Source organism: Euprymna scolopes, chromosome 14 (genome assembly GCF_053919585.1).
Source record: "Euprymna scolopes isolate OS-2025 chromosome 14, ASM5391958v1, whole genome shotgun sequence".
NCBI classification, from domain to species: Eukaryota; Metazoa; Mollusca; class Cephalopoda; order Sepiida; family Sepiolidae; genus Euprymna; species Euprymna scolopes.
The window spans coordinates 70,528,010-70,545,550 of record NC_136495.1 but is presented as its reverse complement, the minus strand read 5'-3'; the positions used below and the strand labels follow the sequence as shown (position 1 = coordinate 70,545,550).

Below are 17,541 nucleotides of genomic sequence, written 5' to 3'. Positions count from 1 at the left end.
AGAATGTCACTACCCCTTAGTCGTTGCAGTGCTGGGTCACCCTTGGACAAGGTGTAGTACTCACTAGCCCCCCCCCCTATTTAGGGTCACGAAAATCCAAGCCTGGTCAACGATGCTCTTGGCAGATGAGGGAGGAATCCCAACGGCTTGCGCAGCAAATGAACCAGCACGTCAGTACCGACGCAGTCAACAAGGGTGATGTAGAACTCGACTCGGGTCTGCTTCAGCCATTGGATGCGGCTGATTGCATGTGGCCAGACTGTCCTGGCCCGTCCTTGCCTCTATACTTTTGCTTTCAGCGGAGAGGGTGCTAGCCGCCAATTTTGGGTCTAAACACTTGAAATTTTAGATATAGGTTCCTTGGACATGGATCTAATTAATAACGTGATTCGAATCCAAAACAATAAACGTTAAGGGGTCATAATAGGGGTCAAAGTTTAAAAAAATTGACCGCTTGTTCTTTTTTTTTTTTTTTTTGCCCAACATACACCTTCAGACACCCGGGCAACGCCGGGCTGAAATGCTAGTTTTCTATAATTTGTTAGCCAGGTTTATATCTATTAAGGGTTTACATCGGTTTCAAATACGAAACTAATTCTTTACATGTAAAAATATGTACACAAATTTTAACATGTTAGACGAGCTGTTTGGCATGAAAGATAAATATTTTGATCTTGGAATCTAACTATACTGTTATTGTTTTATATGTGTTCTGTTCTTATATTTAATGTGCATTGAGCTTCTAAACAAAATGATTGTTATACACAAATAGTGAATTATAATTGAAAAACATATTTTACCAAATTACTGTATATATATATATATATATATATATATATATATATATATATATATATATATATATATATATTAGTGTTGAGACGATGAATCGGAATCGGGAATCGAAAAAATCGAAACTTTTGGTGGTATCAGAATCGGTATCGAAATCGAAAAAAAAATGTGCCTGTTTTCCGATGCTAAAAATGATTCTTTTAATTGGCTTACGTTTGAGAAAATATGTGCACATTCAACATGTGTTTTTACCGTAATCGTGAAAAATATCAACTTTATAGTTAAATATTTAGAGATTTAGAAAGAAACGGAATCGGTAATTGTATCGGGATAAGGAATTTAATATGTAATTGGTAATTGTATCAGAATCGGAAAAATATTGGAATCATCCCATTCCTTATATATATATATATATATATATATATATATATATATATATATATATATATATATATATATATATATATATACTGTATTAACAAAACCAAGACTTCAAAAAAGGAATTGGTAGCAACAAAAAGTGTATTTCATTGTAAGTTACAATTGTTTCAAGACCGGTTGGACGATTTCAACCCCAGTAAATTATGGATGGATGGCAGATGTAGGTTAAACCCATGAGTATATAATCAGCTTTAAGATTAAAAATATACTTAAAATTCTTAATTTGTTAAATAAGCAATCATAGCCTTTTCTGTGTCTGTTTAATTAAATTAATTAATAAATCATAGACGCTTTTTAGTATTTACTAGACTTGAAACATCAAACGGCCCTAGTTGTCTCCCTTTAACTGTTATAAGTACCTACAACGACCTTTGTTCCACACAATTTTTTCAACTAATTTTCGAAAAATTAATAACGTGATGGATTATCTCCCTTCGTAATTGGTTTTCCCAACTATCGAGAACCACAATAGATTAGAACGAAAGAGAATAATAAAATATTAAATAATAAAAAATAGAATAGGATCCCTAACTTGGAATGTTGTATGAGGATTAATAAATATAAGGTAATGTAATTCTTTATTTCCCTATTTAATAAAATATTAACCTAAAATTGGTCTTAAATCTAAGTAATAAAATAGTCGATATTTTGTAAACATTGAAGCCACCATTGGGCGAATACGAAACTAAAAATAACCGTAACGTTATAACTAGGTTGTTCTGGCCATATTATAAATATAAAAATAAAATTAAAAAAAAATATTTTTTCAATTAATTATGTGAAATAAAGAAATATAGAAATCTAATTTAGGAATTCAATCAATAGTAATATTAAAAGATATTAAATGGCTACGGGTTTTTGTGGAAACTTCTTATGACAGGTCTTTAAATAAGGATACAAAAATTAGGTGATATATTAATATTTAAATAAGCTCTTGACAAAAGATGCGTCCAGGATAAATGTTTTCGCATGCTTCATTTCCTTTAAGGGAAATTTCTTTAAATTTTGTTCTATTGTTAAAGTGTTTTTTTTTATTCAAGAAATCTGAAGAAAAGTTGGTTATGTGAAAATTTTCAAACGCCATAATGCTTGAAATTGTCCAACCGGTCTTGAAACAATTGTAACTTACAATGAAATACACTTTTTGTTGCTACCAATTCCTTTTTTGGAGTCTTGGTTTTGTTAATACAGTATATTAATGCTCAATTATGAAATATGATAATTTTGTAGCTTACTTTTTAAGTCATCTCTTTTTGGCTTAAAATTCATTGGTATATGAAAATTTACTGAATTATACGAACCCAATAAAATTCAGTATATTACAAACAAGTGTGTATATAATATATATATATATATATACATATATATATATATATATATATATATATATATATATATATATATATATATATATATATATATATATATATATATAAAGCATGGGAAGGCGTGTTTTTAATCCGATCAGTGTTTAATACGATTATCTTTACGAATCAACCGAAGGATTCGATTAGCTGACGTGAATTTTCACTTCATCAGTTCCGTTGTCAATTCTTTTCAAGATCAATAATGAATTTTCAATTTTGAATTTCTGGCACAAAGTGATTTTCTCTTTTAAAAAGGATAAAAATTTCGCACAATCTTAAAACGATTCACAGTTTGCATGGGGGGAAATTGCTTTAAGTGTATCATCGATTTCGAATGGTATTCAACATTTCTATATGATTGATTTTTTTAATGCGGTTAAATAATCAGTTAAGTATTCTGCTCTTTCAACTAACAATTTCCGAGTTTATATTCATCACACTTCCGTCAAAGCATCTGACTCCAAATTTAAGACACTGTTGTCAAAGCTCCTGACAACTCGCTACTCTAAATTCAACACAGTGAATTAATTAAAATAAATACAAATTACCTAGAGTTATAAAGTGAAGAAGAGTCCATTTTTCGTGCATGGGTAGATCCCCACAACAATTATTAATATTTTAAATATTTTAACTGCGTTTATGTGAAGACATGCCGGTCGATAGGTGTATCAGAAATTTAGAGGAATTTTTGACACCCCTAACAGAAAACTGCGAATAAAATATAAGCAACTCGTAATCTGTCGTTTTAAAGTGGGTTGTTTATTTCCTGTATGGAATATACTTCCAAAATAAACTATTAAAATTGTTTAAAAAATAATAAAATATTATTTTTTTATTTAAAAAAAAAACAGTGTTTACAAAATGTTTACAAAATGCCGGCGTGTCTTCATGCAGCTATTTTTTTACGTAATGAAATCAATTGAATTTCACGAGTAAAATATTTTTCAATTTTTAAACTTTAAAAATCTATCAAAATTTTCTATTGGTTCAATTTTTACGATATTTTCAGGGTCAATGTGAAATTTTATGCTCTTTCCAATAAACCAAATATAATATTTTAGACAAACGTTTTTTTTTTAAATTCACCCCCCCCATTTTGCAATGTCTATTTAAATTGTAATAATTAATTTATGTACCAAAGTTTTATATATCACAAATTGAAGATAAGAGATCAATAAAGAAAATATTCTAATTTAAAACAAAAAAAGTATAGTTTTTTGGAAATTTACCTGTAAAGTCCAAACTGTAAAACCTTTTTTTTTTAAAAAAAAACGACGTTGATTTTTTTTAATGAAATCTCATGTTATGCTTATATCATCAAGTAAATACCAGACGCTGACGGCAAATTTTTCTATTCAATTCAATGTTTTCTTTTTTTAGATATTTAAAAAAAATTCAGTCGATAAAGAAGTATTAAAATATATTAATCAAAAACTCATTTCATTAAGAGAATTTTTTTTTTAAATCGGTGAACTGGATTTTTTGTTTTAGAGGAAAAACTTATAAGTGAATGTGCGTTTCTTTTTAACTACGGAGGACGGAAAATACTAATTTTGATTAACACACGCAATAAAAAAGAGACATTATTTATGTCCCTTTGACGAATCCATATTTGATAAATTTCATATTGGCAGGAGGAGCTCTTTTAACCTTGGCGCTAACCACGTTACGAAAATGCGATTTTCTACGACCCTCGCTTTAAAAATCCCTTTATTTAAAGAATACATGGAATTTAAAATATAAATATGGATAAATTCTTAACAATGAAGAATGGAACTACCCATTTAATAGTATTTTTAGGTAAGTGATTTTTTGGCATTTATATATATATATATATATATATATATATATATATATATATATATACATATATTTATAAGCAAGTCAAAATATGTTGATTTTCTTTATTTTTTTTAAACCACTTTAAAAAAAACAAATATTGCATAATTTGCTATTAAACCTGTTATTTTTTTTAATTTTTGGTTTTTGTTCCTTTAATTGAAAAGAATTAGGGTTTGAATTACATTTTTCAAGTAGTTATAAGCTTCGAAAAATAGTAAGTTGAATTATTAAAGTTCTGATCATCATTTTTAATGGCCACTTTCTGATACACCTAGCCGGTTGATGCCTTGCCCGGTTTGCCAGACATCGATTCGTTACGCTTTGATTTCTAAATAATATCTAATATATTTATTTTTTGGAAACGAAAATCATTTAATTACCTTTTCAATTTGAAATAAATTCAATAATTTCGATTTATCTATTGCACCTTATGTTAATCGTTTTGGTGCGTTTTATTATATCAAAACATTAACGATTTTTATTATCTAATATTGTTAACTATTTTCATATATGCCGAAAACAATTGTGTAAATTCTCGAAAGAAATAAGCAATTTCTTACCACAACAGCAAGCGATATGTACAGGAAAAGTCCACCGGCTAAGGCAAAAATCCAAGGTGCGGCATTGGTTAATTCGCCCAGGAAAATACCGACAACCATTCCAACGTAACAAGCAAGGGCGGCGAGAAAATTGTAGAGGAAAGCCTTCTTTATTTTCAGGCCGGAATGAATCAAAATGGCGACATCCGCTGCAGAAAGATCAATCAAATTAGTCAAGATTTAAACATAGCCATGAAAAATGTAACAGAAGAAACTACTTACGACAGCGGCAGCGCACTTGTCTGTTATGTCGAGTGCGGGCATCTCAATGTAAAGCAATGTTTAAAAAGAAAAACTGACAATATTGAACTTTCACGTGCGGGCGAGATTTGACGTGCATATACGTGTTACATGATAAGGGCTGTCCCCTTTTCATGTAAGTATAAAAATAGAGAGATTACTTAAAATGAAAATAAAATGAGAGAAAGCAGAAATCGAACCTTGGATATAAGTTTTAAAGAACAATAGGTTTAAATGGAATGTCCAGTAAATTGTTAATTCTGATGAAATAAATAATAAATAAACTATTCAATTGTTAGAAAGAATGTGGATAATAAAATAAGAGTTAAATAAATTAGATATGTAGGTTGAATTCCTTTGTAAAAACATCAAAGAAAAAACAGGTTATTGGGAAATCATAATGTCGGAAACGTGCAAAGTCGCGCATGTTGAAACACGTGAATTTTGCTCACGAGGCCGGACATGCATGGATTTCTTAATATAGGAAGTGAGAGTTAGTTAGAGAGACAGTCAGTGAGAAACTCAGAGAGAGTCTGGAGTTTGAAATTCGAACGTCTAGAAGCGAGACGATCACTTTTAAACTTAATATGTGAAGCTTTGATATCTTGATGAGAAAACCACGGCCGGTCGTGAAGAAATAAACCCATCATGTGTTTTGATAAAGCTCGTCTTTGTGTTTGTGATTCTTACAAAAAGGTAAAGTGAATTGTTATTATATGTCTGTGTTATACAATGTCTTAACATACACATCTCATATCCACAATGTGAATCTACATCTCATATCTACACTAAGACTGTCTAAACACTATCTCCTCACTCCAAGAGCTTCACATAGCAACACATCTATTAACCTAAGAATGAACATATTTTTAATATATTTGAATCGTCATAACACGAACACGGAACGAGCAATCTCTCTCACAACATCCCTCTCTAGAACCCTTACAACACATCTCTATTCTAAGACTGCGCTTATAATAAGACTCTCTCTGAATAAGACCCCTATATAACATATGTAACGCCTTTGCATTTGATACTGCATTTTAGTACTTCAGCCTTTTTAATCATTTAACCATTCGACAGGTGGATGGACTCAGGTTCCTCGGTTTACTGTTACATTCTGGTGATAAGAGTGACGCGGAAATCAAGAAAATAATCGCAATAGCAAAATCCGCCTCCGTGACATGGAGGGCATCTGACAAAACAGAATCATAAAACGGAACACAAAAATTAGAATCTTGAAGATGTACATATAGTCAATTCTCCTTTACAGTTGCGAATGTTAGACAGTAACGAAGGCGGTTGAAAATCGTTGGGAAGCAAAAGAGATATGGTTTTTAAGGAGAATTCTACGAATCTCATGAACAGAAAGGAAGACAAGGCAGAGTGCAGCAAACCATTACTCATTATCGTCCACGTCAGACAGTTAAAGGTTTTCGGCCATTTTATGCGGCGAACAGCTTGGGAAAAAAATTTTGATGTCAGAATAAATCGCCGGAAAAAAGAGCAGGAGAAGACAATGAACAAAGTCCACTAACAGTTTCAATATGGTCACTGGAAACACGACTATATATCTCTTTAGAAAGACCGAATGCAGATGGGAACATCGATGTCTGCAATAACAGACCTGAGACCTGAAGAAGAAGAAGAAGAAGAAGAAGATATGTAAATGAAGATGAAGCCAATTTTCATTCGATTGGATTCGTGAAAAAACAAAATTACTTATTTTGGGGCCCTGAAAATCCAAGGGCAATTCATCAAAAGCAGTTGCATCCCATAAAGTGCACTGTATGGTGTGCAGTACAGGGTGGGGAATATTATTAAACCTTATATTTTTGAAGACCAAAACAAAAATACCGTCACTGTTACTGGAGAGAGATACCGAACTATGATTAAAAACTTTCTGCGTCCACAAACTCAAATTAGGCCAAGATTATGGTTCCAACAAAGTGGGGCAACGGCACATATGACGAGAAATACCATGGAGCTTCTCATACAATGCTTTGGCGACAACACTATCTCTCGCTATGGCCATGTCAACTGGCCACAAGTTCTCTAGACTTGACTAGCCCCGGCTTTTTCTTGTGGTGATATCTTAAATGTTAACAAACCCCAAACCCTGCAAGAATTGAAGGAAAACATCAAGAACGAAAGAAGGGAGTCAAATCGCAATCCAAAGATTCTGCAATCTGTCATGAATAATGTTTTGGAAAGAGCACAAATAAACGAAGCTGAAAATGGGCAACATTTAAAAGACATTATTTTTTATAAATAAACATTGTTTGAATTTTGCATTTTTCAAATTTCCCAATGTCTTAGTTAGATTTTGTTACAATTGCAGAAAGATATCAACAAAAATAAAGACTGTTTGATCTATTGACAGATGAATAGGAAAGGTTAAAAATTAAGCGACTTCAAGCTAGAAATATATATTTGAGCATACCCACACTTATTCCTGACAAGGTCAACTTTTTTTCAATTTTGACTGCTTCGCAGTTATTTTTACCGGCCAAAATCAAATCGAAACTTTCCACGAATCCAAATTCCCTGCATATCAAGTTTCAAATCTGTAGACCAAAAAATAAGTGAAGAGTCTAGTAGAGACCGTTCTGCACATAGACAGGACAATGTCACTTCATATATATATATATGTGTGTGGGGTGCTAGAACTTTTTCATCCTAAATGCTATGCAATTACGCACTAATATCTGAATTCGAATAATAACTTCAGGCCCAACACTGCTATTGCTGATCAAGAACACCCGGAATCCCAAAATCACTCACTCGCTTTCAATTCCCAAAGGGAGCAGAAAAAGATTCAAAGAAGGACTGCTAAATTCTGCGGATTAAAGCAATTATACACCCTGCACACAATCCTTACCTTGACGTATTTGAAAACTCTATGATAGCTCTCATCAGGAGGATTAAATTTAAAAAACAAAAGCACCCTCCTAATCCTATTTCTAGAAAAATTAATAACTTTGCATAAAAAGACCCCATATTTTTGTCCCTGCTGACAAAACAAAAAATTACTACAAACTTGAATATCCTGAATACAAAAAGCTCCTATATAAAGAGCTTAACAAGGCTTACAAAGTTGTACCTCGTACCATATTAGATAAGATCAATGCTGATGCAAAATCTTCTACAAAAGATGAACATTCATAACTATACGGAAATATTAACTCCAGGCACACCGAGATTCACGCTCAAGGACCACAAACCTAACTTCCAAGATAACCTTACTATTCGGTTAATCTGCCCTTCTAGCTCTGATATTGGTGCTTTCAGCAAAACAAATCCAAGATAGAATCATCCTATCAGTAATGAAAAAAGTAAGCTTACCTCTTTGGCAAAATTCTCAATCAGTAATCAATTGGTTCACTAATCTCAAAAATAAAAATAATCTAAGTTTCATTACATTTGACATAAACAATTATTACCAATCAATTCCCCCTATACTTTTAAACAAAGCCCTTTTTTCAAAAAAAAAAACACTCAGATTTAACGGACTTAGAAATTAGACTGATTCTTTTCGCCAGACGTTCTCTCATTTACTTTGCCAATAAGCATTGGACCAGGAATGACACCCCTTTTGATATCCTCATGGGCTATCCAGACTCGGCAGGATGACGAATTTGGTCTAGATCTTCCTATTAAAGGAGCTTAAGATATATTTAAAGCAGATCCAGGTCTTTATAGAGACGATGCCTTCCTCCCTACAAGAGCCAGACCTTGAGAGTATAATAAAACTGTTAAAGATCTTAATAGTTGAACCTAACAAGAAAACAGGTAACTTCTTAGATATCTTCCTTGACCTTAACTTTGAAACATACAACCCTTACCATAAGCCAAACCTTACACTCTTATATGTACATAAGTTTTCAAATCACCCTAATTCAATAATTAAATCCATAATACCTTCAATCTCTACCAGAATCTCTAGGCTTTCAGCTGAGAAAAAGACCTTTAATCAAAACTCCATGTTTTATAATAACGCCGTCAGAAATTCAAGTTATACGGAAAGATAAAATATAACCATAAAAACCAAAAATCTTTGTCAATTACCCTCATTAATTACGCATAACATGCCCAGAACTAAAAGAAACCATAAATTTTCAAGGAATAGCAATAATAATGTCAACCATACTAACCACAAGAGCACTAACATAAACAGATCTTCCACTAGAAAAAGGACGAGGAGAAAGAATAGTCTTTGGTTTAATCTCCCTTTCAGCTCCAATATAATATAATATCTAATATCCCCAAGGAATTCTTCAATATTGTTGAAAATTCTTTTAGGTACTCGCATAGGTATAGCACTTGTTTAACAAAAATTCTATCAAGATATCATACGATACAATGCCTAATTAAGCCCAGACAATCATAGCCTCTAATAACAAGAAAATTAAAGATGCCCAAGCAATTCCTTTTCCCTTGGCCAAGAAAACCGAATATAATTGCCAAAAAAAGAAGAATGCCCCCTCGATAATAACTGTATCCATAAAAATGTGATTTATTCATGTACTCTAACTGAGATACCATCTAAATCTCTCCAAAGAAACGCCACTAATCTTCCCCAATAGCCAATCGTTAGTAAAACAAATTGCAATGAACTTGAACATCCCCCTCTTCTAATAAACTTGATTAATATCAGTACTAATAATATAAATGCTGATAGTCCTTCACGTGATAATAACTTTGGAAATCAGCTCAGTAATAACATCTCGATCTATTCACCCACACAATATAATATTAAATACCAACAACAGTATCTACAATGCACTCAAAACATACACATACATCGGATCGACTTCTACCTTAATAAAGCAGAGAATCTCTAACCACACATCATCTTGTAGCAATAAAAACGCAAATAGTAACCAGGGAACTTCTTTGGCTACTTTAATCAAAAAACTTAAATCTAAGAATATTCGCCTCTCAATTAATTGGAGTATTATATGTAAATCGCAATCTTACACCCCTGGATCTAAATATTGTAACCGCTGCCTTTCTGAGGTAGTAAGCATAATAACGTCTCCTCAATCCACGAATGTAATCAATACAAAGAGTGAGCTGATTTTCCAATGCAAACATAGGGCAAAATACTAGTATTGCAATTTTGAAATTACATAGTCCCTCTGTTAAGATTACAAATAAAAATACGTTATTTTTTATTATTATTGCTATAAATTATTTATATTATTACTATACATTCTTATTGTTGTAGTTTTTCAACCCATTCTACCGGAATTTATCCTTTTATCTTAGCAAGTTTATTGCCTTTATCTTGAGAATTATAGAAATAATCAATACTAATATCGGCTGTTATTATTTTATTATTTATTTACATATTAAGATGAATAGTACTCCTAAATTATACATATTTCTCTGTAGGTGTATATTTTTATATTTATTTTATATTTATATATTTATGTATTTATATTAATATATATATATATATATATATATATATTTACCAATACATTTTCAATTATTAATTTTCTTTAGGCGCATTACTATTTTTTCACTAGGTATTTTTATTATTATTATAAGTAGTAGTAGTAGTAGTAGTAGTAGTAGTATGAGGAGGAGGAGTGGTGGTTGTGGTAGTGGTGGTAGCGGTTTTAGCATCTATTATAATTTGTATATGTGTATATAATTGTCCTTGTGTGTGTCTATGTATGTGCATCTATATATATTTGTTTATATATATGTGTGTGTGAAGGTTTTTTTCATATGTCAGTGTAGATGTGTTTTGTGCGTTGGATATATATATATATATATATATATATATATATATATATATATATATATATATGTATATATATATGTATGTATTTGTGTGTTTATGGGTGTACCTATGTATGTATTAATTTGATTAAGTGTGTGTATGTATGTGTGTGTATATATGTATATATATATGGATATATATATACATATGTGTATATATATATTTACTTTTATCATTATTGGTATATGATTGACACAATCATTCGTGTTACTATCACTGTTGCTGCTATTATAAATATTATTATTATCGCCATCTTTATTACCGTTTTTTATCATTATTACTAAATATTACCAAAAAAAATTTAACTTATTACTAAATTTGTTACTATAATTACTATTATTATTAATATTATTATTTATTATTTATTATTTATTATTATTATTATTATTATTATTATTATTATTATTATTTTGTCATCTTTATCTTCATCATGACTTTTCGACAGCCTTAATAAGCTATGATTCTGCAACACTTAAAACTTTATAATCCTCACTCCTAAATTTTTTTAATAATGACATCGAATTTAACACTTTATTGACAGATCTGTTTCGTTCTGTCTAGACAATTTCCGGTTAGAGTAATACGAGCTTTCACGGACTGATTTTTCCCGCTTAGCCTAAACTTAATTACTTTAAAATTTAATTTGAAATCCGTTTTTTCTAATTAAGCCGATGATGAAGGTTCTCATACAGGATTTTCTCTCTTTTTACTATTAGGTCATATTTGACTGGGGACAGACTTCTCTTTGGGCTACTGCACTGCCCGGAAAAAAGCAATTTTTATTATATCAGCTGTTTTGAAGGCTTTCCAATCGGATTATATGCATCGTCACGCTGGACTTATTTTGGCATCCATTCTCTCTAAAGAACTATTTTGCATTTCGGCTCAACTTGAGAGGATTTTCATGCAAGCTGAAATATTGTACGCGGTTTGTTTCAATGCTATTTCACACGGTTAATGGTAGTCGAATGGATACGGCCTCCGCTAATCGAGCCAGAGATGTCTCGTGTCGCGGAGTTCGAATCGTTCGACTGGTAGTGATCGTGACACCCTGCACTGAAGAATCCCGAAAGGATGAAACACTAGTGTCTGTAGGTATTTAATTATTATAGTAAAAAAATAATTATGACAGCCCCTTTAGGAAATTCGTTTCTTATCGTTGAGCATTTTCAGTTGAATTAAAAGTCGGTCAATTTAGCTCTTATGCGTAGATCATCGTATAACGATTTGATCACTGTCTGTCTGACGTAATGAACATTTAAATTAAAATGTTTAAAATTCAACGCTATTGCACACGGTTAATTGTAGCCGAATGGATACGGCCTCCGCTAATCGAGGCAGAGATATCTCGTGTCGCGGGGTTCGAATCGTTCGACTGGTAGTGATCGTGACACCCTGCACTGAAGAATCCCGAAAGGATGAAACACTAGTGTCTGTGGGTATTTAATTATTATAGTAAAAAAATAAATATATATATATATATATATATTTACATATAAAACATTTTTTCACTTTTTTATTTGGCAATTTATAACTACAATAAATTGCGGTTTCACTTAATGCCTTAACTAGCAAATTCTAGCATTGCTACAAATATAATTTGCTGATTTCTTTATGTATACTGATGAGAAGAATAACAAGAATAGCATTCTTTGAAACTCCACAGAATAAGGACTTTGTAAATTGTTTTTTGGAGTATTCAGTCGAACAATAAATTTGGATTGTAAAGTTCAACTTACAGTTTTACTTTACTTTCTCTTATATATATATATATATATATATATATATATATATATATATATATATATATATATATATATATAAATTAATAGAAACCCACAGTTTAAAAGCGCAAGGAAAATCAAATTTAAAACATGACAGCTATAAGATAAGACACGTGTATTATTTCTATTTTTTAATTAAATATTCATATAAAATTTATCATTTTTGGCTTATACAAAAGCTTTTATCAGGAAGGTAAGTTTTAGATAGGTTTCTACAATACTTTTTTCTTACTTGCCATGATGGTGTTTTGCACAGTCTTAGTTGTCGAAGATAGAGAATGCATCGCTCAGTTCGGTGTGTTAGCGCACAATTATTCGCACATGTGTTTAAATGATTAGATATCCACTGTTTAGAAACATGATGAAAATGAAATTCAAAATATAAAGGTTTGACTCATATCCAGGTAACCTACATTTAAAATTTCAAGTGCTTAGACCTAAAATTGGTGAAGGAGTTTGGTAGAGTTTGCAAAGGTCAACTTTTCAACTTTGACTTCTTTGGCGCCAAATTATCGCCCCAAAATTGATAAAAAAAAAGCTTGCTGCATGTCTGAATATCCTTAAAATACCAAATGCTTAGACCTAAAATCAGCTTAATATTATGCTAGAGACAGCAAAGGTAAAATCCTTTTAACTTTGACCCCTTGGCATCCAAATTGTCGGCCAAAAAATGATTAAAAAGCTTGCCCTATATCTTAATACACTTTATGTTAAATTTCAATTTGGTAGAGACCACAGAGGTCAAATTTTTTTTTAGCTTTGACCCCAATTTTGACCCTTTAACATTTATTGTCTTGGGATCAAATCAAATTTAAAAGTTTGACCCATGTCCAAGTAATCTACATCTAAAATTTAAAGTGCTTAGAGTCAAAATTGGCGGAGGAGTTTTGTAGAGTTTTCAAAGGTCAAATCGTTGAACTTTGACTCTTTGACTGCTAAATTTCTGGCCGAAAACGGATTAAAGAGATTTTCCCAAATCTCAATACGATTTATATCAAATCTCAAGTCTGTAAACTGAAAATTGACGGAGTTACTTGGTAGGGAAATGTACACACACAGGCACATACACAAACAATTACACTTAGGGTGTGTATGCATGCATATTTGCATGTATAAATGTATGTGCGTGCACATTTTATATAATTTTTCATTTGTAACCATCTATATATAAAAGTGGCCATGTCTGCGTATCTGTCTGTGCGAGGAACGGTCTCTACTAAACTGTTGTCAGTTTTTGGTCTATGGACTGGAAACTTAAGGTAACATAAGAAAAAGTTGTGTTGTTTTTTTATTGTGTCTTTGTTTATATTATGATTATTTTTAGATGGTGTATATATAGGTTTTATGCAAGGATAATTTTTTTCTTTAAAAACCCCAAGCTATTCAGATACTTGTATCTATTATAAATTATTGAATGAAATACAAAATAAATTATCCTATGACATTTTGAAATGTGAAAGGAAGTTGAAAGAATTTCAGCTGTCGAATAGAAAGTGCTTCCTAGCATAAAAAAAACTTCTCCAAAATAATGCGGTGTATTGAAAGAAGTGACTAAAATAGAAAGTCGTATCACAATGAGGTAGCAAGACAAAAGATTGACGGAGACCACTAGACCAACGAGTTAAACGAGCTGGAACAAAATAAGCAGCAAATAGATCAGACAACTGTGAAAAACATATGCCATTATATTATTTATAGAAGAGACTGAGACTAGCAACAGTGAAGGGGATTTTGAAGAGCATAAGAAAAGGTGGGGGGGGTAATTAAATTACAGATACAGTTATGAACTTGTGCATATACTCGTAGCAGCCGTTTACATTTCATTCGAATTTAAAATAAATGCATGGGAAGGCATACTGATAACGGTGAACTCACCTAGTTCATGTGGAAATTCTTCGCAAATTACCGCCAACGAAATACTGATTCCGCTCATCACGCTGACCGTAAATGCAGCCCCTATGGACACCCCATCAAGAAAATTGTGTAATGCGTCGCCGAAAATCACCATCCAACCGACAGAACTGACAGTGTTTGAAAAGTTGATTTCTTCCGAAGAAAAAGCGTTTGAAATATCTCCAACATGCGAATGCCCGTGTCCTCCATGGAAGCCGGGCCTTTCTATCATCGGTTGAATGTTTCGTTCGACTTCGTAAGATTTTTCCTGTAAAAGAAAACAGATTGATATATATATATATATATATATATATATATATATATATATATATATATCTTCTCTTCTTCTCTATTCTATCTATATAAATAAAATGAACTCATTTTTCCCGGTCTGATTTTGACATTAATAGGATTAAAAATCAAGATATTTCATGCAAATATAATATGCACAAATGGCAGAACAATATCTGAGGTGTGTTATAGGCTTATTATTTCTCAAATTCCTCGATAATCTTAGATTTCTATACTTTTTCTGCTGAGAAGTCACGGCCAAAATCGGTTAAGATCAATGGAAGTGGTAAAATATTTTCTCTCTAATAAATTCCTCCTCCCCCTGCCACCACTTAACACCGTTTGGGGATCGTTCACAAGGAACAGTTGAGAAGAGAACACCGGTTTAGCTTCGTAGTTCTTTCATGTGAAGTTATTTAAAATCACTAAACTAAGCTGCAGTGCTCTGTGGCGTAGTGGTTAGCGTGCTGGACAATTCACATTATATTTTCACGTTCGCGCCGACCTACCGTAGTCGTTTTTTTTTTTTTTTCCTAATGGACTTTTCTTGGTGGCCGAACTGTTAACGTTGCAGATGTTTTTTTGTTTTTTTTTTCACACTTTATTTTCCTACTTTTACTCATGACTCCGGGTTTGATCCTTCCTACTTACCTACCATAACATTTTTTAAAACTCCCCCCCCCCGTCCCGGAAACAAACACTCGGGCAACGCCGGGTACCCCCGCTAGTATATATCTATATATATATATATATATATATATATATATATATATATATATATATATATAATTTTTCTTTTATTTTCATCAAATCTAATGCTAATTTGCAAATTGAAAATAACTGTTAAAGATAAAAAGTTGGGGCGAATAGATAATACGAATATCTTCATATCGGGATCGGAGATGATCGAAAACACGAATGAAGATGATATGAGCAGTATCTCATGGTCTTAAGAATTCATCTGGTATGGCGGAGTATCCAGTTTCGTACTAAAAAGTGATTGTCGGTTTCAATGATCTCTTTGTTTAATTTTACTCCAGTAATTTAAAGCGCCAGTAGGGCAGCCGGAGATAGGCAGACAGGCATTTTCCTTGCAAACAATTTGCCTGCTTCGGAATCGATTTTGCTTGCTATTCAACATTAACGCCTCAAAATCACTTACTTATAAAAGAATTTTGCAGGGTTGGACTCGGTTCGTTTCGTTCCGTTTCGTTCAAAATATTTACTAATTTATTCTTATTTTTGTACGAAAATGAAACGAAACTTTTCATGTCGTTTTGTTTTATTCATTTTTCATTTTACTTTGTACATCTATAATTATCTAATTACCGCTAGAATATGGCAAAAAGTAATACAAAAAACTATGAAACATGAAAAGTTAAAATTAGCGCAACTCAAAAATTGCATTCATTAATCAGGTTGGGTAAATTGACAAAGTAATTATATAATTTCATAAATCAATCAAAATATTAAAATTTCATGTTATAAGAACATTCAATGACCATTAATTGTAGTTTTTGGATTGCCCTAATTATAATGAAGGACGAACGGAACGAAACTTTACTAAAACTAAACGAAACGAACGAGACATTATATTTTGTAAAATCTTTGCTACGAAAGTTTAACCGGTCTTTTTTGTCCTTCCTGGATGCATCCTTCATTCGAATATTCCATTGATTTTGCTCGTAGGTTGGTTAGTAAAAAGGAGTCCAAAAGGCTACGGTTGACGGATGTCAAACTCTGGGGCTAGAGTCGATGATGTCACCTGGGGTGTCACTCGGTTCGTGTGAAAGAAGGCGTGGAAAGAAAGAGAGAGAGAGAGAGAGAGAGAGCAAAAAAGAAAGCTTGGGTTGACAATGCGATGGCTTCACTTCGAATAAAGAACCCATGCAAGAAAATCGGCCTCATGTCTTTGTAAGATATTTCTTTCCGGCATCGACCAGTAACGGGAAGAATCGCATTTCTCAAAGAGAAGACCAAAATAAAAAAAAAAAACAGAAAAATAAATTATGGTGACTTTATCGCAATATATATATATATATATATATATATATATATATATATATATATATATATATACACACTAGATGTGAAACGACCACATCCATAAACATACATACATACATACATAGACAAATGATTACGGGCGCGCACACACATGCATAGACATACGTACATATAGACACGTAATAAAAGACACCCGATTAATAATAATAATAATAATAATAATAATAATAATAATAATAATAATAATAATAATAATAATAGAGAGACGCGTATGAATAAATAATAAAATATAATAAAAACGAATAAAAATCCTCTCCTCCCCCGTAATGTTACATTGTCGGTTTGGTGCTGCGATGACCATTTTCGTGACTTCATGCCACGAAATAACCTGGGTACATGCGAAACACAAGGATGAAAGAAAATCACAGAAAAACAAGTGGAGCATGCATAGTCCCCCGAGAGTTCACAGTGAACGAGGCATAAAAAAAATG

At 31.9% G+C, this 17,541-nt stretch overlaps 1 protein-coding gene across 1 annotated transcript in view; it reads right to left on the bottom strand.

Annotated features, from left to right (window-relative positions):
- The window catches only part of LOC145293081 (metal cation symporter ZIP8-like), a 93,226-nt gene that overhangs the window by 6,407 nt on the left and 69,278 nt on the right, over window positions 1-17,541 (bottom strand). The window contains exons 5-6 of the mRNA XM_080139431.1: window positions 14,735-15,020; window positions 5,003-5,190 (exon numbers count right to left, since the gene is read on the bottom strand). Of these exons, the coding sequence (XP_079995557.1) occupies window positions 5,003-5,190; window positions 14,735-15,020 (474 nt within the window). The remainder of the gene's footprint in view (window positions 1-5,002; window positions 5,191-14,734; window positions 15,021-17,541) is intronic.